The 23,936-nt window shown below is 39.3% G+C and overlaps 1 protein-coding gene across 1 annotated transcript; it reads right to left on the bottom strand.

Moving 5' to 3' along the window:
* Positions 1-1,390: 1,390 nt before the first annotated feature.
* LOC123284017 (centromere-associated protein E-like) lies at positions 1,391-21,233 on the bottom strand. Its single transcript, XM_044766529.2, has 8 exons — positions 21,216-21,233; positions 19,112-19,577; positions 14,659-14,735; positions 10,130-10,237; positions 6,772-6,990; positions 4,655-4,852; positions 3,548-3,751; positions 1,391-1,679 (listed from the first exon to the last, which is right to left on the bottom strand). Exons 1-8 carry the CDS (start codon positions 21,231-21,233, stop codon positions 1,455-1,457), a joined length of 1,515 nt encoding a protein of 504 aa, XP_044622464.2. The 3' UTR covers positions 1,391-1,454.
* Positions 21,234-23,936: the final 2,703 nt, after the last annotated feature.

The raw sequence follows: 23,936 nt of genomic DNA, 5'->3' as shown, positions 1-23,936 counted from the left end.
AACCATGAACTGGGCCGCCGAAGTAGAGCATGCAAACTTAACCACTATGCCATGGGGCTGGCCTCCTGCTTTTTTAAAAAATTAAAAATTTTATTTTCACTTGATAATATATTTTCCAGATCTTTTCATTATCAACACATAGATCTCTCGCATTTTTGTTTTCATGGGTAAATATATCCTATTTCATGGAGGTACTATAAACTAGTTAACCTGTCACCTACTAATGAACATTTAGGTTATTTCCAGTTTTTTATAAGTACAAAAATATCTTAATTTGTTCATAATATAAGACTGTTCACATATACACACATGCAGGTTTTCCTGGAAAACGTTTCTTTTTGGTCCACCTGGAATTTACTTTGTTTAATGAATGAGGTAGGAGTCCAGACTTATTCTTCTAAGATGGCTAGTTGGTTGTTCTGATTCAAACATTAAGCAGACTATCTTTCCCCCCTGAGTTGACTGCTCCTACTGTCATGCACTGAATTCTCCTACTTGTTTGGGTGGACTGCCCAACTCTCTGCCTGCCCCACTGCTCTACCTCCACATCACTGACCTGCTCTGTGCTACTCTGATTTGGCCTAATTATCAAACTAATAACATACGATTTATTATCTGATGGGGTATTTCCTGGGGTCATTGAAATGGGATTTCCTTGTGCTTGTTTATCTTATTGCTTTGGAAGATGGGTTTCATATTTCCACTATTTTTACCTCTACAGCTGACTGAGGTCTGTAGTGATCAGCAAATCAATAAACTCTATATTAGTGATCTTCTAGTTTCCACTAGTAATAATTATTAAACTGGCAGTTGATGTTTTATTATAAATATTTATTTTGGTAAAAATGCTAAGTTGTAATTCACTCGGGTTCCCACTAAGACGTGTGTGCTAACAAATAAAACAGCGTGTTTGCTGTACAGATTCCCAAGTAAGGGCAGTTAATACAGTTATTGGATTATTCAAATAATGTACTGATTCTTGGGCACAGGTTAATCTGTATAAGAAATTTATTATACTTTTAGCCTCTTCCATTTTCGTTTTGATCACATTAACCAATATTAAAGACACTGATGATAATTAGAGAAAAGCTAAATTGCTCTTTCTCTCTAAACTAGTTTGGTACTATAGACATAGATTATAATTTAATAGAAAGTCACATGATTTAGAAAACTTATAATGTATGGTAATAACACCTTAAGTGGTATACATACCTATTAATCAAATTAAGGCATGAGTTACTTCTATTTTATAATTCAAAGGTAAGATCTTATGTAACATGTAGCTTTATAATTAGTTGATGTGAGCGCCCCAATAGAACTATATTTAAAAAACAAGTCCATCATGCATGTTCCCTAATACCTTCAATACTGTGATTTTGCTCTGAAATGTTACATATGATACATCTTTAACTCTACAATGAAGCTGCAAATTGAAAAACATCTTATAAGAAATCTCATACCTCTGTGGTTAGTTGTGTAGCTCTTGATGTGACATGAAGATTCTTATCGCCTTGTGTAGTAGGATTAACAAGGGCACCAGATGTTCGAGAGATCTTCAAAGTTTGATAGTTTTTCAACAGTTTTTCATTTTTCTCTTTCACTGATTTCAGGTCATGTTCCCATTCTTTGGTGATGGTCACATTTCTTTCCTCAAACTCTGTTGATTCATTCATTATAGCCTATTGAGTAGTAAAGACAACACTATAGCTTCTAAAATGAATTACGTATTAAAAAAACCACTATGGAAAATACTAGAGTTCTAGGACAAGGCATATGTTGAAATTCATTATTCAGAACATTCTAGAATAGTACTTTAAAAGAATGTGAACATTCTTTGTGGCTTGCACCAGTTCCTGACATTTCAGAAGATGCTGGATATTGATTATGAGAATAAAAGAAGAATAAGGACTAGAGAGGATTCATATTGATCTGCAAGATGATAATCTCATTCTATTAGATCAGCACTGACATATGAAGAGGAATCTGAAGAACTGGTCAGGTTAAAATCATTATGTATGTTATGACATATATAATGTCATATATAAACATTAACTGACATCTAATAGCAGAGCATACCCAGTAAACTTAATAACAATCTATTTTCCTCTTTCATTTCAAACCTCAGTGTTTATAAGGAAAAAAATTTACTGACTTTTCGTAATCTGAAAATCTTCTATTTCCGTGCAGGGAGTAACAGCCAATCCATACCCTCGTTACATCAAAGGCTGACTCACTCTGAAATTGCTTCTATCATCTTTTTACTTCCTATTCCTATGGGATGTACTTTTTGCTCTCATCATGAATGCCTTCTTGGCCTTACCTGTATCTTTCTTTGTGGCTTTATGGTAGTTCTGTGAGATGCGGATCCTAAATTAGTTGTGTTCTTGCTGGCACCCTGGACTCTCCTTGGTTCTGGACTACTGACCCCACACCACACCAAGTTATCAATTGCTATGCTCAGATGGTGGAAGAAGCCACATATCCATGCTGATCCACAGAGCAGAAATCTCTACTTTCTAACCACAAGTGAGCCCTCAATATTATGAGAAAAACACTGAATTATATGGAAATTATCTTATCCCAAACACTGGTTTTATGCTTTTCTTCATTGATTGTGGACCATTTTTTTTTATTTTAAAAGCTCATTTACTGTTTTGCTAGCTTGGGGTATTCGACAAATGGGATTCACTATCCACAGGAAAACCTTTTTTAAAAATGTTATCTACATTTCAATGTGATTTAAGTATAGTTTCCAGATGAAATTAAAGTGTCAGGAAAGAACTACCCAAACAAATGAAATATAAAACCAATCTTAGGAGCTATAATATTAATCTAGCTCCCTTTGCTCCAACTGCCTATATAACAAGCAACTTTCTGATTAATGACAATTTTACCAGGTGTATGAGGTAGAGATTACTTCAGAAAGCCGAATGAATCTTCTCATCAGTGGAAAGTAAAACAAATTAATAAAACTGATCTCAAGCAATCTTGGTTCATATGAATCTGTCCACAAGGGCTGGTCACCTTGGGAACAATGATACAAACCACATGTTTGAACCTCACAGTTGAAGGATCAGCACGTATGATAGCAACAGCACCGAGGTGAGAAGCACAAGGCCTCACTAATTAGTGGACTAGAGCTGTCTTTGGCTTGACCACAGGTGCTGCCCACAGCCCTGAAACAGGCTAGCATCTCACCTTGTTTGAGGATACTTGGGGGAAAAGGCTCGGGTCCTACGGAAGCGAGAAAGGACAGAGGAAAATGGCAAGATTTGAGGTTTCACCAGTGGAAATGGATTGTTATACTGCAACATTTTATTATCTTCTTTACAAGTTGATATATTTAATTACCTTAAGGAAGCAAAATGTGTTAGAGGAAGAACACATTTACAGTCACTCTTTTTCAAATAAAAAAATAAAGAAGCATATACAAATAAATGAAAGAAAATATACTTAAAATTAAGTTGCTCTAAGTCTTTTTAAGAATGAGGCAGAAAAGTTAAAGCAAACAAAAAAAAAGAATGAGCACAAAAAAAGTACTACTTACAATTATCTTTTTATTATAAAAGATATTCACTTCACAAATCCTATCATTTTCTTTCTGGATGCCATTTTTAAGCTTTTCTATATCAAAATGAGTATTCAACCACTCTTCCAAAAACTGGGTCATTTCTTTCCTATTACTCAGTACTTGTTGAAATTCCATCTTTACGCTGTGGAAGTCACATTCCGAAAAATCTTTGAGAATTTCCTGTGTGAAAAATAAGCATTGAATCTCCTGAATCTTAGGAAAGTTTTTATCTAAATATCAGACAAATATCATAAAAAGGGGAAAATAACCTTACTGAACTTTCACTTCTAATATTTTGAAGTAAACATAATTCTAATTTATCCTCATTATATTAGAAATATAATTCTAATTTAAATAATAAAATTTTGGCAGTATAGGCTATGTAACAGAGGCACATCTACAAATTCTGCCTTTTGGCATTTTTAAAACCTGTTCGAAACAATGAATCTGTGACAGTGTCTGAAGTGCTTCTGGATGCAGCTTTTCTGTGCATACAGCAGGCCTTGCATGCATACTGGGAACTGCAGGGGCCTCACACTGCTGGGTGAGAGCAGGACACTCCATGTGGGGTTGCTACAATACAAATGTCTGTGACTCCCAGTCACAGATCTAGGAAGTTTTAGAAGGCATTTGGAAACTTATTCTGGCCTTCCAAGAAATCCTACTTGCTGATATTAAGTCTACTTTTCTATATCTGTGTAGTTCTGAAAGGAGGCTAGTCTATGACTTGGCACTCTTTACATCTGGCCAGCTGTCATCCTGCAACCTATTTTTTCTCTCCCCAAAGCCCCAGTAGTACATAGTTGTATATCCTAGTTCTAGGTCCTTCTGGTTCTTCTCTGTGGGACACTGCCACAGCATGGCCTGACGAGCAGTGCCAGGTCCACGCCTAGGATCTGAATCAGCGAACCCCAGGCTGCCAAAGCAGAGCACAGGAACCCACTTGCTACGCCACCAGGCTGGCCCCTCTGCAAGCTGTTTTTAATTTCATAAATGAAAATGACTCTAAGCACATGAAGAGGTACCTTTCTATTTGATAAAAAGACTTAAAATCTAATTAAATCCATTTTAAATAAATCATACCTCAATATGTAGATCCATTTTCTGGCTCAACTGGAGGTCCCCTAATTCTCTGGATGGTACATCATCATCTTGTTGAAGATGCTGCATTTTACTTAGCAGTTCATTTTGCTTTTCCACTTCATCAATAAAAACCATTTCAAGTTTACTGATGGATTCATGTTGTTCTTCCTTTATCTTTGTAACATGGCTTAACACATACTTGCAGGAAAACATGAAACAAATTGGGAAATGAAACTTTTATCACGTTTAGAGGAAGTTCTAAACTCTCAAGACTAAGAGGTGGGGCGGCTTGTCTTGTTTGTCTCTATCCTCTGAGGAGTGAGGAAGAAGGGAAGAACCTCTCTCTATTCCCAAGTTTCTACTCTCAGCGTCTTCGGAGAGTGACTTCCAGACCTCTAGTTTCTTATTTCTGACTTCCTTCTGGAGCTACCTCAGGGATGTCCTACAGTTACCTCAGATTCAATATGTTTACAATGTAACATGATGCCTTTCCCTATAAACCCACCTTTTTCTATTGCCTCCTTTTGGTTAATTATATCACGCAGTTTTCCCAGTGAGATTCATTTCAACATCCTCTCCTGCCTATGTCAGCTGGGTGGCCAACGTGAGTGTGCCCTGCCTCAGGACTTACCTGTCAAGTGTGGCTTAAAGGGGACAAGAATTTGAATGCCCTGGTTCTATGGACCTCATGAATAAGTTCTGGATATCTGATTGTTAGGCTTTTGAAGACTATTAGAGCCTGAGGGGCAATCTACCTAGGTAGGGAAGATACCGCTTCCTACTTCCTCAACTTCCACCATTCCTTAACAATTTACAATCTGGCCTCTTTCCTAACCACTCAACTAAAACTGCTCTGACAAAGGTCACCAGTAAGCTCTATTGTCAACAATTGAGGGGATCTCTTCATTCATGTTCTGGCTGTCTGAAGCATCTGCCACTCTTGACCACTTCATCTTGGACACACTCTCCTCCACTGACTTGACCAATGGCACTTTTGCTCAGTTCTCTCTTATCTCTCTGACTTTTCCAACCTCAAACTCATGTGTTGCTCTCTTTTCTGCTACTGCCTCTTGAGAACTGATCTTTTCCAGAGTTCTCTTTTATCTTCACTCTATTATGCTTCTGGGTGGCCTCATTCACACCTGTTGTACTATCTATCACCAAATGCTGATGGATCCCACATCTTTATCTGTGGTCCTGATTTTTCTCCTGACAAACCTCAGATTCACAACTAAAAGCCTACTTGGTTTCTCTTCCTGGATGTTCCATTATAGGTATTTCTATCTCAAAACATCTCAAATTAAACACCAGATCTCTCCTCCTGCCTCACCTGCCTTCTCCCTTTCGTTTTTTCTTTCTATCAGTTAATGGCACCACTATCCACAAACCCGGCTAAGCCCAAATCCTGCGGCTCAGTCTGAACTTCCCTCCCCTCCCTCCACTGTCAAGCACATGGACCTACTATTGTAAACTGCCAAATATTTCTTTAACTTCTTTCATCCTTTCCATCCCTATGAATCCTTCCCCCATAGTACTGTCACCCATCACATCTCATCAGGACAATTGTAACTGCCTCTTGTCTCTTCTCTCTGCCACCAGGCTTATCATCCCCTGCAGACTCATTTCTTCTTTGTCTGTAGTGAAGTCTCTACAATGGCAACCCGATCACATTACTGCCACCACTTAAAATAACTGTCCAGTGACCCCTCCTCATCTCTAAAATGAACTCTAAGCTTTACTGCTTGAGCCCAGCTTCCAGTCCAGTCTTGTCTTCAACTTGTTCTCCAGGACATTGTCCACTACTGCACTTCTCACCTGTTCAAATGTCTGCCTCACCCACTGGACTAGGAGAGATTTAGCGGTTGCTCATCTCTGTCTCCCCAGCACCCTGACACATTGTTAAGGCCAAAGGCAGAGCTCAGGTTTTGTTGAATGAGCAGGTCCTAGATGCACTGAGGATCCTGCACATGCTATTCTCAGACCCATGCCATCTTTAATTCAGTAGCAAATGTACTAATTAGCAAATACACCAACTCCCAAAGCAGGACTTAAATATACTGGTTTGTAACTGAAATTAATGGCAATATTTACAAAGATATTACTAAAACAGGTGGTACCTTGAGTTTCTTCATGACTCTGTGGAACTCCATGGAACATCTCTGGTTGGCAGTGAGAAGTTTCTGAATCTGTCTGGTTTGTGGATGTGGAAGTGAGAGGTTTGCTTTTACTCTAATTGAAAGCTCTCTTTGGGTTTCAATTTCCCTCTCCAAGTCAAGGCAGAGTCCATTTAAGCACTCATAATGACTATCCATCTCTGTGTATCTCTTCAGAAGCTCCTAAAGGCAGTGAGAATTCATTCAATTTAATAATTCATTCTACTTTAACAATAAGTAGTCCTAGCTCTGGAATTGTAACAAAATTTATGCTTTAACACTTTCTATAGGGCAGAAATAAATTGAGACTTTTGTGTATAAAAAACAAAGAGAAAATGTTATTGTCGATTTTGGATTATAGAAATAATTATAATCATTGTGGAAATTTAAGAAGTTTAAACTGTAGGGGAGGAAGATATTTCCTCTACACGCTCTAGGTCCTTCTGGCTGGACAGCGAATTAAATTCACATGAGACAGAATAACAGGAGAAAATTAAACAAAGCTTTATAACATGTATACATGGGAGAGACCCAGGAAAACTGAGCAACTCACCAAAATGGCAGAAGCTCTCACCTTAAATATCATCTTCAGCTAAAGACAAAGGAGGATGTTGTGGGTAGGGGGAGTCAGTATGGGAGGTTACCAGACAAGTACAGTAAACAAGAGTAAGGTTATTATGCAGATTTAAGTCCTTGCCTTCCGCATTGATAAGAGTTTCTAGAGGTAAGGTCATCCCCCTTCTTCCTGGTACAGAGAGGGAGACATCTTTACAGATGGAGATTTCCCTTACAAATGGAAATGTCTCTTACAAAGGGTAACTTCTACTTTTCAGAGTTTCTCTCATGTCTGCAGTTTTTGAAAGTAACCAGCCCAAAATAATCTTCATGCCAAAGAGATATATCTTGGGGTGGCCAATTCTAATCCTCTATAAAACAGCTATAACAAAGAAAACCAGAAACAACCATTGTTATCATTTTGATACATTTTCTTTTAGTCTTCTAAACATCCATGATTTGAATGAACATTTACAAAGTTGGAAGAGAAATTTGCATGAATTCAATCTAGTATGTATTGTAGGTCAAGGCTGAATGCTAGCTTCTGTTGACAATAGGTGGTGTGAGTGAGCAGATAAAACTGATGAGGATCAAGGATGCCTCAGGGAGAAAAGCCCAAGGCTTCCTGGCCTACATACCAATCTATATCATCCTCACAGAAGCATGGGACATCCTGACCTCATTCAATCTGATTCTTACCCAAAGTTATAAGACCACCTGATAACCAGACTCCACCTGCACTGATACTTTTTTTACCTAATTTTTCCTTTGTCTTGTAAAGAAGCAACTCACATACTTATGCCTTATAAATTTAGCCCTACCCTCAACCCATGTTTGCAGCTCTTCACTGCCCATAGGTCCTGTCCCCATGCTACTCCATGCTACTTCCTGAATAAAAGAGCACTACTGCCAGACCTTGAGAGTCCAAGAAATGTTTCTTTCGACTCCTCAGCTCACTGAGCCAGCATCAAAACGAGTGACAACAAATCACATGACCTACGTTCTATTATCTGCCTAGAATCTGAGATTTCTCACCTTTTATCAGAGTTAGAGTTCAGGTTCTAGCCCTGTCACTTCCTGACTGGGGAAATCCTTGAGCCATTCTCCCAACTACAAAATGAAGACTACAATAATTTCCACAAAGTTTTCTAGGGAATTAAGTAAAATGTTAGATAATATCTAAATATAACCTATAAAATACATACAGACACTATAAATTAAAGGAAATAAAATTACATTTGTAGAAATGCTTCTATACCCAAGTTTTAAACTTAGACTTGGTTTCAAATCCTAATTTTACCAATTTACCAGCTGTGTGACCTTGGGCAATGACTAAACTTCCTCCTGGGCCTCAATTTCTTTGTTTATAAATGGAACAATAAACTCTGTCTCATGAGGTAAAGCACCCAGTCTAGTGCCTTGTGTATGGCAGACACCCATTAGGCCCAGGCCCAGCAGCTCAACTTTCTAGAGACCAGACAGGTGACAAGCTGGTCAGGGCACAGGTGGAAGAACACTTTACATTCAATCGGGTATTAACATATTTAGTTCAGGGTGCTAAACAATAGAGTAAGGGGCTTCTGACAATAATGAGCTCTCCTTTTAATAATTTAAGGAAAACCTAGATAGATGTTCATTAATCTGGGATGTTGGAGAGGGGATTCTTGCCTTTGGTCTTAGGAGGAATCACCTTATGGTTGGAGCAGCACTGTCTAGTCATTCATTTGTACTTTTAATAAATACATATTGAAGGCTGACTTCTGTCAGGACTGTGCTAAGTGATGCAGCCATAAACAACACACAGAAGTCTTTAGGGATCTTGTGTTCTAATAGGGGTGACAGTAAATCCTGTTGGCTTTACCCTCACTACATGTTCAGAATCCACACACTTCTCACTGCTTCCACTACTACCTCTCTGGGCCAAGCCATCACCATCTTCGCATGATTACTGAAATTAGTCTTTCAAATAGTCTTCCTGCTATCACTTAATTTTCAACACAACAATCAGAGCTATCCCTTTAAAATGTAAGTCAGACCATGTCTCTCTTGTGGTCAAAACTCTCCAGTGGATCCACATCTCGTTCAGAGTAAAACCCAAAGTCTTTTAAAAGCCCCACAGCCTGCTTCCTCCTGTTAACTCTGACCTCGTTTCTCATTAGCTTTCCCCCTTGTTGATGTTGCTGGAGCCCACTAGGCAGCTTCTGCTCAGGAGCTCTGTCCTTGCTGTTCTCCCTGCCTGTTCTGCTCTCCACCAGATACCTGTATGTCTCAACCATTGACTCCTTTCAGGTATCTGCTGAAATACCACCTTTCCAGTGAAGCCTCAAAATCATAAACCCTACTGTTTTTTTTCAAAGATTGGCACCTGAGCTAACATCTGTTGCCAATCTTTTTTCTTCTTCTCCCCAAAGCCTCCCCAGTACATAATTGTATATTCTAGTTGTGAGTACCTCTGGTTGTGCTATGTGGGATGCTGCCTCAGCGTGGCCTGACAAGCGGTGCCATGTCTGTGCCCAGGATCTGAACTGGGGAAACCCTGGGCTGCCGAAGCGGGAGCAGAAACTTAACCACTTGGCCCCAGGGCCGGCCCCAAACCCCACTGTTTTGTTTGTGTATGTATGCATGTATGCACACACATATCTGTACTAGATTATGAAGTTTAGAAGAATACTGAGCATTATCTATTCATTCCATAGAGGTGCCTGTGACTCCTCAGGCCTTTGGAAGGGCCCCAATATTTATTTGTAATTTGAACAGGGGCACTTACTTTTATCCTAAAGCACTTTTCTCTCAGGCTTTCTGTAAGGTGCTGTTTTCCATCACATAGCAACATTTTTTCATATTTTAATACCTCTTTGATGTTCTGTTGGTCCTGCTTGGATGGAAAGAAATAAACAAGGCTTCAGCTATAACTCCATTCATATATAATGTCTAATCATTTACTTTTTCAATTACACATTGTACATTATTTCAATAATGGAATCAAATATTATACTTGTAACACAAAAAAATGTAAAAAATGGTCAGAAAATGAATAATAGTATCATGAAGTCTTTTAGTGAGTAACCTCAACTCATTGGGGAAAAAAGTGGGAGAACCACATATTTTTTGGAGACAGAATCTGTTCCTGTAACCTTCATAGCTGCAAATTAGGTTTTAGATTTATCTCTGGTTCCTACTCTTCCAGATCTCTGCAGTAGAATAATTATTGCCAACTAAACATGCTAGCACGACTGTCTGTACTGTCCATGGTGCTCCAAGCTCCATTCATATATTCTTCCCAGCACCTTGGACCAGAAAATTCATACCCTGCCTACATTTTGTATTTCTGACTACAAGTACAAAACAAAACATTTTCTCCCATTTGTTTATCTTATTTACTGCAGTACCCAGAAGACTAATTGTTCAATGATTATTGGTTGAATGAATTAAATCTCTTTATAAATTTAGTTAGGGTCCACATAAATATGATTCCCAAGTGTCTGATGTTTCTATTGAGATTGCAAATGATACTGTTTTCCACTTTATTCTTTCTTCACTATTGAAATATGAGAATGAAAAAGATTTTTATAGATTTCATAAACTTTCTTATTGATCTGAAGTTTACATTACTTTTTAGAGGATTCAGTTCAATTTCTTTTCCAATATCCATTTATGATAAAAACTCTCAATAAAATGGGTATAGAGGGAAAGTACCTCAACATTACAAAGGCCATATATGACCAACCCACCGCCAACATCACACACAATGGTCAAAAAGTGAAAGCCATTCCTCTGAGAACAGGAACAAGACAAGGGTGCCCACTCTTGCCACTCTTCTTCAACATAGTACTGGGAATTTTAGCCAAACAAGTAAGGCAAGAAAAAGAAATAATAGGTATCCAAAAAGGAAAGGAAGAATTAAAACTGTCACTATTTGTGGTTGACATGATTCTATATACAGAAAACTGTAAAGAATCCAACAAAAAACTATTAGAAATAATCAACGAATACAGTAAAGCTGCAGAGTACAAAATCAACATTCAAAAATCATTTGCATTTCACTCCATAACGGGGGCCTGCAGTTTGCCAGTTGGGATCCTGGGCGTGGACCTACACACCGCTCATCAGGCCATGCTGTGGTGGCATCCCAAATAGAAGAACTAGAACTATTTACAACTAGGATATACAACTATGTACTGGGGCTTTGGGGAGAAAATAAAAGAGGAAGATTGGCAAAATACGTTATCTCAAGGCCAGTCTTCCTCACACACACAAAATCAGTTGCATTCCTATACACTAGTAATGGACCACCAGAAAGAGAAGTCAAGACTATAATCCCATTTACAACTGCAACAAAAAAGAATAAAATACTTGGAATAAATTTAACCAAGGAGGTGAATGCCATATACTCCAAAAACTATGACATTAATGAAATAACTCAAAGAAGACAAAGAAATGGAAAGATATTCCATTCCCACGCATTGGAAGAATAAACACAGTTAAAATGTCCATATTACCTAAATCAATCTACAGATTGATCTACAGATCAACCTACAGACTTAATGCAAACCCGAATGGAATACCAATGACATTCTTCATGAAAAGAGAAAAAAGAATCTTAAAATTTATATGGAAAAACAAATGACACTGAATAGCCAAAGCAATTCTGAGGGGGGAAAAAAGAAACAATATTTGGATGTATCATGCTCCCTGAACTCAAAATATACTACAAAGCTGTAGTAGTCAAAACAGCATGGTACTGGCATAAAAAACCCGGATATACAGATCAATGGAACAGAATTGAAAGCCCAGAAGTAAAACCACACATCAAGGGACAGCTAATCTTCAACAAAGGAGGCAAGAACACACAATGAAGAAAGGAAAATCTCTTCAATTAATAGTGTTGGGAAAATTGGACAGCCACATGCAAAAGAATGAATGTAGACCATTGTCTCACATGATACACAAAAATTAACTCTAAATTGATTAAAGACTTGAACGTAAGACCTGAAACCATAAAACTCTTAGAAGAACATATAGGCAGTACAGATTTGACGTAGGTCTTAGTAGTATCTTTCTGAATACCATGTCTCTACAGGCAAGGGAATCAAAAGACAAAATAAAGAAATGGGATTACATCAGACTAAAGAGCTTCTGTAATGCAAAGGAAACCATCAGCAAAACGAAAAGACAACCTACCAATGGGAAGAAAACATTTGCAAATCATACATCTGACAAGGCGTTACTTTCCAAAATATATAAAGAGCTCATACAACTCATTAACAAGAAAAAAGAATAATCCAATAAAAAAATGGGCAGAGGATACGAACAGACATTTTTCAAAGACGATATCCAGATGGCCAACAGGCACACGAAAAGATGTTCGACATCACTAATCATCAGGGAAATGCAAATCAAAACGACAATGAGATATCACCTCAGACCAGTCAAATGGCTATAATTACCAAGACAAAAAATAACAAACGTTGGAGAGGATGTGGAGTAAAGGGAATGCTCATAAACTGGTGGTGGGAATGCAAACCGGTGTGACCACTATGGAAAACAGTATGCAAATTTCTCAAAAACTTAAAAACGGAAATACTGTATGATCCAGCCATTCTGCTACTGGGTATTTATCAAAAGAACATGAAATCACTAATTCAAAAAGATATATGCACCCGTATGCTCACCACAGCATTATTCACAATAGGCAAGATGTGGAAGCAACCTAGGTGCCCATCAAGAGACAAATGGATAAGAAGGTGTTGTATATATATACAATGGAATACTAATCACCCATAAAAACAGACAAACTCCTCCCATGTGAGACAACATGGATGGATCTTGAGCAAAATAAGTCAGACAGAGAAAGAAATACTGTATGATTTCACTCCTATGTGGAATATAAGCAAACACATAAATGAGAATAGATTAGTGGTTACCAGAGGAAAAAGGGATGAGGGAGGATGAAATGGTAAAGCCACATATGTATGGTGATGGATAAAAACTGAATTATTGGTGATGAACACAATGCAGTCTAAAGAGAAACCGAAATATAATGATAGACACTTGAAATGTATACAAGGTTGAAAGCCAATATGACCCAATAAAATAATTATATATATAAATACATATATATATACATATATATATATTTAAATACAGACACTGACCACTAAAAATAGGCACATATAGAAAAAGCAAGTTAAAATGGAATTTTAAATAAATATTATTAACCCCAAAGAAGAAAAAAAGAGAAAGGGGAACAAAAGCCAAACGGAAAAAAAGAAAACATATAGTAAAACGGATGACCTAAATCTAACTGTCAATAATTACATTAAATGTAAAAGGATAAAATTCTCCAATTGAAACTTAGAGTTTGTCATAACAGATAGAAAAACAGCATTTAAAAAGAAACAAAAGAATATCTTAAATACTCAAATTCTTTGTTAAATTCTATCATATGTAGTTTCATTATTTTGACAAATATTTTGAATGGCTGCATAGCACTCTAACTTATGGTATAATAGAATTAATCATGTTTAGATGATTATGATTTTATACATTAAGTTGGACAACATATCTAAGGTCTTTTCTGCTCTTGCTCTCTGTTAATTTAAGACATGATTTTACTCTCTCTTATGGCCACTAGCAATCCGACTTAGTACTTCTGTGGTTCATGAGTTAGAGGATACTAATGTAGGATGATCCAGAATTATATCAAAGTCATTAAAATTCATCGCATCCTAGTCAGCAATAAAATAGTCATATTTATCATTCAGGAATCCCTTACCAAGGACCATGATCCATATATTTTCAAGTCTTAAATCATATTGCTATTCAATTCCAAAAACCTCACAGAGCATTGGATCTCAGCCTCCAGAGATCGTTCATTGCTGGGCTTTATCACGTGTATCTAGAAAACTCACGTCTGTGAGAATGTCAGAGTCTTTCCCTGCTTGGCCAAATGGGATCTCCATCTCTCATGCAACTACAGTCCTGACACGGGAAGCTCAAATCATTTCTTGACAGGACTTAATTTCTTCATTCCTCCATTATAGCTCTTAATATTACTAAGTTGAACATATAGGAGAGAATAATCTGGTCAGTGAATACATAAACACTGGCTAGAAGAGACTCGGCCACATAAGGAGGACTAGGTTATTTGGAACCATTGTTCAGTTCACTGGAATGGGAGGAACTGGGAAGCACATAATAACATGGGGTTCTTTTGGGTAGGAAGCTTCAGAACAATTAATGAAAACATTTACGTCCCACTATTTCAATGAGAAGGAAACACTAACTTACACATACCATGGTTGTGCACCTGCCAAAACGGATCAGTCCTCCTTGGGATTCCTCTACTGGGAAAGAACAAAGAGAATCCAGAGCTGGGAAAGGAAAAAGAGACCATGAGAGCAAGCATAATTTAGGGTTACCATGAGAGGAAGTAACATTTGGCTCCTCCATTCCATTTTGCATAATACCTCTAACTGTACAAACATAACAATATGAAAAAATTAGAAGGACTGTAGATAAACCCAAACTCTTCCCCTAATGCCCAGGAAACCCAAACACTTCAGCAGACAGTTTTCTGGCCAGACCTCCACTTTGGGGAAGCTGCTCTGCACCTGAGACTAGGCTGCTCAGCCCAGCCCTGAACAGGTCCTCCTCCCTCCATTCACACCTTCCAGGACTGAAAAGGAGCCACGCCATCCAGGCACACCTAACCTCATGGCCTTGGGGTCAGGTGAGGTTGAAGAGGTTAGAAAAGACATAGAACTGGTCAGGAAATATTCAGTATTCCAATTCCAGAAAAACTGACTGTGATTAAACACATTACAACATATCCACGTAATAAACGTGAAGTCAGGAAAAATATCGTGAACATGGAAAGCATTCCGGAAACACTGTCAGTAGAAAAATCAGGTTATAAAACTATAGGTACAATATGATACCATTTGAAGAACATATGTGTATCTCAATATCAAACGACTGAAAAATCATCAGACTTCAATAGACAGAAAAAATCTAGAAAGTTTTACATTTACATGTTGACAGTGCTTATCTTTTGCCCCTGATGGGGGATTTTGTTTGTTGAGTATATCTTAACTTGCTGATTGAATGTTCATTTGTTAAAATATCTATGCATGTGAAGATTTGTTGTGTGTTAAGTGGAAGCTGTTTTCCAAAATGTGGACAGTTCATTCTTCTAAACAGAGTTTAGTTGGTCTTGGGGAAATGTACTAAATTTGGGTTGTTTTATTAAATGGTTTTTGTTTCCTTCAGTTACCAGTGACACAATCTCCTCTCAGGTTTCTAGGCATGCTCATTGCTGGATTACTGTCTAGACAGATGGCTGAAGTCCCTGAGTATAGCTAATATGTATTGTTGCTGGTCTCGGGGCTACATCCTTTTGCAAGTTCTCTTCATGGAACCCGTTCCCATCCTGTTAGCCACGTCCTCCAGAAAGCTGCTCAATTATCTTATCCCATCAGTCTCACTCAGCAACCATCATCATCAGAATAAAAAATGTAAAGTAGGAGTTACCATGTGACCCAGCACTTCTGCCCTTAGGTATATACTGAAGAGAATGGAAATATGCATTCACACAAAAACTAGTACACAAATGTTCACATTTGTCACAGCCAAAAAGTGGAAGCAATACAAATGTCCATCAACAGATGGATGAAGAAAATGCCATTTATGGATATAAGGGAATATTACGCAGCCAGAAAAATAAGGCTATTTTGATACCGACTCCTCATGGATGACCTTGAGGACACTGCACTAAGTAAAATGAGCTAGTCACAAAAGTATAAATTTTGCACGATTGCTCTACTATGAGGGTCCTAGAGAAGTCAAATTCATAGACACAGAAAGGAGAACAGTGGTTGCCAGGACTGGGAGGAGAGGGGAATGGGGAGTTAGTGTTTAATGGGACAGAGTTTCAGTCGAAGATGAAAAAGTCCTGGAAGTGGGTGGTGCTGATGGTTGTACAACAGTGTGAATGTACTTACTGTCACAGAACTGTACACTGAAAAGTGGTTAAAATAGCAAATGTAATGCCGTGTATACTTTCCAAAATAAAGTAAAAGAATGATGTGCTTATCTACCACATGGACGAACTTTGAAAACCTCAGGCTAAGTGAAAGGAGCTAGACATAAAAGGACACATACTGCATGATTCCATGTAGACTGAATTTCAAGACTCAGCAAATCCATGGAGACAGACGACGTGTTAGTGGTTTCCAGAGTATGGGAGGACGAGGGATAGGAAGTGACAGCTGACAAGGACAGGGTTTCTTACTAAGGTGATCAAATATTTTGGAATTAGATAGTGGTACTGATTTGTACAACCTTGTGAATATAGTAAAAAGTTTTCTTTTGAGTACATTTTTACAAGGTGAATTTGGGGCTGGCCCAGTGGCGTAGTGGTCAAGTTCAGCACATTTTGCTTTGGTGGCCCGGGTTCACAGGTTTGGGTCCCAGGCATGGACCTACACCACTCATCATGCCATGCTGTGGTGGCACCCCACATACACAACAGAGGAAGACGGGCACAGATGTTAGCTCGGGGCCACTCTTCCTCAAGCAAAAAGAGGAAGATTAGCCACAGGTGTTAGCACAGGGCCAAACTACCTCACCAAAAAAAAAAAAAGGGGGGGGGAATTTTATGATCATGTATATATCTCAACTGAAAAAGTAAGGTAAAAATTTACAACATAAATTCCTTACCATCATGGTGCTCTCATAGGTCATCATAGTTTGATCGCAACCCGACAGTGGTGGCTGCAGTCAGAATGACATCACTGCCTTATCAAACACCAAGTCACATTATCTGAATCTCCCTAGTGGCCTTCAATGCATCTATTCCTATTCAGGGTTTACTTTACCTACCAGAAGGAACATAAGAGTATCAACAGTGTCATTTGAGTCTTTTTATCACCCCAAATACTAAGATGGCATGGTCTGGCATATGATAAGCATTTACTAAAAATCTGATTATTTTACCCCAAATTCTAGTTCTAGACATTTCTTAAGAAAATATTGAGATAAAGAAATGCATGTACGAGTATCTTCAATACAGAGTTTTTGACAGCCAAAAACTAGAAACACAAAAATCTAACAGGGAACAGGTTAACTAATTTGGTTCTGCTGTGTGATGGCATGTACAGGATTATTAATCAGGATGATACTGGTCCCAGTGTAAAGTACACACTCATAACCGGGGAATGGTATCCAGTTGAAACTTAAGACATAGATTCTGTTCTCAGATTTTCTAAATGTAACTGCTCTTAGAGTTCATGACATTTTAGTGTCTTGGGTTTTTCATCAGTAAAGGCAAGAGTACGAAGATCACTTACTTAGCATGAATATGTTGGAGAAATATGATCTACATTAAAACTTAGTAATATGTTGTAATCCCATATAAATATAAATATGTTAGCTATTTTTATTGAAGAACATTGCATGTCCCCTAATTGGGTATTATAAAAGAAACGATTCTCCTTCCTAGAGTAAAATTGTGCTTATCAGCCCTGCTCTGATAATGCTCACAAAAATAATGGGCAAAATTAGATCTTTTGCTTGAGAATGCATTTTTAATTCATACATCAAGAGTTTCTAGAAAAGAGGAGGAGGAAATTTCCCTCCCGCCGAAATGCAGCAGAAACAAAGAGACATTTGTGAATCACAACCTGCGCAAAGAAGCTGATGTGATCAAGCGTCTCATAAAGTGAGAACATCAGTAAGACTCTCAATGCCCTGAAGCAGCAACAAAAGGCATGTGGGTAAATAAAACGATTCCTTATTTTCTTGTATTTCAATCAGTATTTGGAAATCTTTTTGGGAAGACAATTAAAAATCAGATATTATTGCAAAGTTTTGTTAAATTTTTCTTATATCAATAATTTAAAATCAGTGAATTTATGAAAGAAAGAAACAACTATCCTCAATGTTGATTTTTGCATGAAAACAATTCTTTCCCCTCCCCAAGGTTCTTCTTTGGGGGATGGCAGGACTGAGGAGGAAGTCACCAGGCACCAGGCTGTTCTTGGGGCACAGAATGACTCCCTTACACGACACTCTCCAGGTCCACACCCGCCCTGCTCATACACATAAACAGATGGAAAAGACGACAGAGCCTGGACTACGGGTATAGGTTTACAGCACGTTCCTGGGGTCCGAGCTCTGGGAACCCCGAGGCTCTGAGACAGTAGCTGCCCCTCAGAGCTCCCAAGTAGAGAACTTTCCAGGCTTTCCCAAACTAACCTCGGTGCCCCCTGGCTGGAAATCTTCCTTTAGGGCTCAATATCCTACTTTCCTCTTGCAGCCAAGTGGCTGTGAGGAGAGAAGAGGAGGAAGCGCCAGGGAGCCCAGAGCCACCAGACAGTGACGCCACAAAGCCACAGCCATCACACCCGCACAGATGAAGGACACGCAACCAAATCCCCGTCACCCCAGCACAGCCACTCACCTGTCACAGCCTCGCAGCCACACCCACGGCACGGAGGCGCATCCCACCGCTCACTCGCGTCTCTCACACACACCCCGCCACACGCTGCCCGTCTGTCCCCACAGACACACACCGTCCTCTGCCGTTCATGCCCGAGAGTCCCCTGAGGACTGGCGTCCTTACTACGGGCCTCCACCCTGTGAGCGCTCCCGCTGCCACCCCACCTGGTTCACGTCGGGCTCCGAATTGACTCGCTTCACAGGATTCCCGCATCCTGTGCTAACACATCCACAAACGAGCTCCACTCACCTTGCAAAGAGGGAGAAGCGCGCGAAAACGGAATGGAAGCCGAAGATCTGGCGTGACCGCTGCCCTCTGGCAAGTGTCGCTCCAACCTGAACCTCTCTGGGCGCGGCGGCTCGTCAGACAGGCCGCCGAAGCGCGGAAGTCCCGGTGGAACTGCAGCGGCGAGAACCGCCCGGAGCCCGGCCCCGGAGCGCGCGATGCGAGGGCACGTGCACGGGCAAACGCCGCTGCGCCCAGGAGGCCGAGCAGGGCAGCCCGGCGCTGGTTCTGAGCCTCTGGCCTGTGCACGCAGAGTCGCACTGGAGTGTCGGGGGGCGGCCCCTGGGGCGCGAGCGCACGGCGGGTGTGAGCTCTGAGGGCGGGGCCCCGGGCGAGTCCCCTCAGGCGGCTGCAGCCTGGCGACAGCATATGCGGAACCTAACTCCTGATACCGCCGGGGGCGGGCTGGTTTATTCAGAAAGCCTGTTAGCTGCGTTTAAACGGTGTGTAGGAGTGAAGTAACACATGTTTACTTAATTCTCTAGGCTAAGCTATAATAATAAAAATGGAATGAATATTTAATTGTAAAGGTGCTGTGGTGAATATTTTGTATATACTTTGCAATATTGATTTAGGGACAGATTTTCCAAGCATACCCAAAGAGAGGAATCTTAGTAAAATTCTAAGAGTTCACTGGATAATTATTGTAATCATCCTAATCACTTGAATGCAAATCAATTAATAAAAGTAAATCCTAGACAAAGATTTGATAGATTTATTTTAACAAATATAATGAGACTGCATTACAGCCCGCTGAATTAGAATCTCTGGAAAGCTTTTGTTTATGTCTGTGGAGGATTTTGACACAGCCAATGCATGGACTAAGATTTGAGAGTCAGTGCCTAATAACAAGTATAATAATGCAAATAATAACTAATGTATACTTAATCCATGCCATGAGCCATGCACCAGGCCAAGCACTTCAGATTATCTCCTTTAACATTCATAACAACCCAATGGTGTAGGTACTGTTACTATTCCTGTTTTATATGTGAGGGAATGGACGTTTAGAGGGGTCAAGTTACCTGCTTAAGGTCACATGGTAGGACTTGAGCTCATGAAACAGACAAACAGCTTTTCAGCCTCTAGCTGTAACCATCAATTATATACAGAGGGCCAAGGAACATGTTAAATGGCACCATGGGGATTCAATCAGAAAACTCCAGAATGTGGGAAATTCCATGACATAAATGACTTGGGTTTTTTTTGACAATCAAAATGGATGAAACAGAGAGGGAAGAGAGACTTGTAGATCAGCACTGTCCTATAACACTTTGTGCAATCGTGGAAATGTTCCGTATCTGCACTATCCATGCGACTATTTGGCACTTGAAATGTGGCTGTTGCAATGGAGGAACTGAATTTTTAATTTTATTTAATTTGAATTAATTTGTGTTTAAATTTAAATGGATACATGTGGCTAGTAGCTGCCATGTTGAACAGTGCAGTTATAGATCAGACTAAAGAGACAGGTCAGTCAAATGCTATGTGTAGACCTTATTTAAATCCTGAGTCAAACAAAATAATTCTAAAAAGATTTTATGAGACAACTGGGAAATGGCCACTGACTAGGTATGTGTTAAAATTTTTAAGTAGCATAATGGCTTTATAGTTAGGCTTTTAAAAAAGAGACTTTACCTTTTAGAGATACACACTAAAATATGTAAGCATGGGGATGATATGACATCTGGAACTTGCTGTATAAGATTCCTTTGGGGGCAAGAGAGAGTACTGGTTGGAGTATAGATGAACATCACTGACCGTGAATGGATGATTGTTGAAGCTGGGTGATGGGCACATGAGGGTACAACTGTCTTCTCTCCACCTTAGAATAGGTTTGAAATTTTCAACAATTAAAAATGTAAAAAGATATTTGCGTAGTGCTTTTCCATGTATTATCTCATTTAATCATCAGAACTTAGGAAGCAACTGGAACGACTGTTTACAGATGGAGAATCCGAGGCTCAGAGAGATTAGGTAACGTGCCTGAGGTCACACAGCTAGTTGAAGGCCTAGACTCAAATCCAAGCAATCTACCTCCAAATGTTGTGATTCCATCTCCTCATACTCTGACAACCTGTGTCATTGTCACGGGTTGCTTAACGGTGAATGAAGCAGGAAGGGTGAGGGAAACAGAGTAAACACCATGGCTCTCATTCAGAATGATGGCTCTGCAGCACGTGCTCCTCTAATTAGGAAGAGATGACCGTCAGCCACCAGCTGCATGAGCTGATTAGTGAGCACAGAGAGAGAATGCTGCTGAACAGGATTAATTTGTAAGTTCCAGCTGTGAAAGAGGCTTTATTAACCTTTTTCTATATACCACCAATGATGATAATAAAAGCCATTTAAGACATTAAGTCCATTGATTGCAATTGCTCTTCTCAGGACTCAAAGGTTATATTATGCTCCTTTTCCTTCAAAATATAGTCAATATGTGCCGAGGAAAATTTTCTCAGGGTAGTATCTGAAACAAAAGACAAGTAACTTGTATTTGATCTTGTTAATGCATCTATTCTCAAATTAAATGATTTTGGTCTTTAATTTCTTATACCTTCCTCAAAGGCCTTGGTTCCTATCGGCATATGATGACACGTTAACGTTTCCTACATAAAAGATTTCACAGCAGAGGCACAGCTCGGCCAATGCTTTTAGGCAATATTTTCACTCCTTGACAATTATGATACAGTGAAGTATCTTTCTTAAGCTAATAAATTAACCACTTAGTATCTGTGGGAACTACAAACAAGAGAGATGAATATACTAATTATTACCCTTCGTATCCGGACCTTTGTCTAGGCTTCACTGCTTACTGGTTGTAGCCTATGATAGTAGTCACTCAGCACTTGAGTGAAGAGTCACATGTAGCTTCATCTCTAAAAATATTTGCAAATATTTGCCTGGATCTGTTGGAATGTAATAAAAGGGACAAAAAAATAATGGCCTAATAATGACAGGATGCAGGAAAAAGGGTTATGAATTGAATCTTGAAGCAATTAAACTGTGTCCCGTAGAATTTTATTCCTGGGCTGAGAGTAACGGCCTTGAAGCACTGAGCCTTCTTGCTCAGAACAATTGCCTGCTTCCCAAGCAGCTGCTCTGAATCCAACATCTCCATCATCTCAAGCAGCCGTCACTCCCTCCTCAGGTCTGAGCTGACCCATCTCACCTGAGAGCTGGTGTTGCAGGAAGGCACGAGGCAGGAATTGGAGTCAGAAGGCAAATGGCAAGCGCAGATTTATGGAATGGTGAGTTCCAATAATTAAGTAACCAAAATGTCATACAGAAATGAGATGTGCCACACAAATTGTAACCATGAGTGCCTTAGAGTTTGCTTAGGAGAGAATAGGATTACGAAGACTTTACCCTAATGGTCTAAGAAGGCTTTGAAAACTACGGATGTCTTTCCACGTGCTTTGAGTCAAGACTTGTTTTCTTCACGTTATTAAAAAATCCACCTCTAGCCAAAAGGGTTTAAAGACATTACCGCCTTCTAAAGATCATGAAAATTGAAAATCAAAATGACTTTGCTTATGTAGGATCCAAACTTTTCTGAAGTATTTGAGTTCTCTTCAAAGGAAATTTCACACATAATTTGGAGGAATGCACGTGTTGAGGTAAAGATTCTTTTAGGGACATTTAGATGGTGAAAGAAAGTAAGCCCTACCCTCACCCCCACAGATAGTGCAATAAACCATTATTAGATCTTATACTGTTATTAAATAATATGTTTTACAAAAAAGATTGAACACATAAAATAAGAACATACCTCTGATTGTTCCAGAAGTAAAAATATCATCATTTTGTGTCAAAAAGCTCTTCCTGATTGACCACACCTGCTATGTTCCTTGTTCACTGTGTAGTTTATTGCTTATTTCTACAGGCCGGCTCTGCAGATGTCACGTCTGGTTATGCGACAGGTTTGGAGTTTTAGTTTATTTTTGGCTGGGATGGCGTGACAAAGTTTAATGTCTTGCATAAGCTTAACATTTCAAAAATTTTTAGCCTGAACTTTGTTACATCTAGGACTTTCCTGAAACTTTGACCTGATAATGAGGAGAAAGTGAACATTATTCAAAAGATGTAGGACAAGGAAGATAGGGAGAAAGGAGCATCAGTACTGAACCCTCCAGATCAATCTTCGCCCTCGACCTGATACAGTTATCAATGCTGCATTAGACAACCCGGCTCTGGGCAGTGAGCAGAAGCCTTTCAACGAAGACGTCTGGCTACTACATACAGTGTTTAGCATGGTTTCCCAATTGAAGGTTTCTGAATTTAATTTAACCTCACCGTTAGCCTCCCTTAATATCTGGCAGGCAAAGTGTTGCACAGTCTGGATAGAATCCTGCTGCAGGATTACCAGATTTCTGGACTATTAGTACTATTCTCTTTTAATGTCATCGTTGTGAAACAAAATGAACAACCTGAAAACTATATTTGCAAGTTAAGCTGCAGTAACCATTTACTGCCAAAACTAAACGTGACCAAAAACCTCTAAACATGACAAAACACACGCACACCACCCTACACCACACACACACACACACACACACACACACACACACACACACGGGCCAGGAGCCATAAGGCAATAGTTTGATAAATTATACTACTATCAAAATCATACAACTCCCAAACACAGAGGATACACACAAGAGACAGAAAGGATGTGGGTAAGAGGAATCCTCACTTACTACTAGGGAAAAGTATGAACTCTAGGAGACAACCACGCTGAAGAACACTTTACAATAGCCAGTAAGGAGGGTGCAGGACTCACAAACCAACA

This window comes from Equus asinus, unplaced genomic scaffold (assembly GCF_041296235.1).
Source record: "Equus asinus isolate D_3611 breed Donkey unplaced genomic scaffold, EquAss-T2T_v2 contig_616, whole genome shotgun sequence".
Taxonomy (NCBI): Eukaryota; Metazoa; Chordata; class Mammalia; order Perissodactyla; family Equidae; genus Equus; species Equus asinus.
This window is presented reverse-complemented; position numbering and strand designations above follow the sequence as displayed.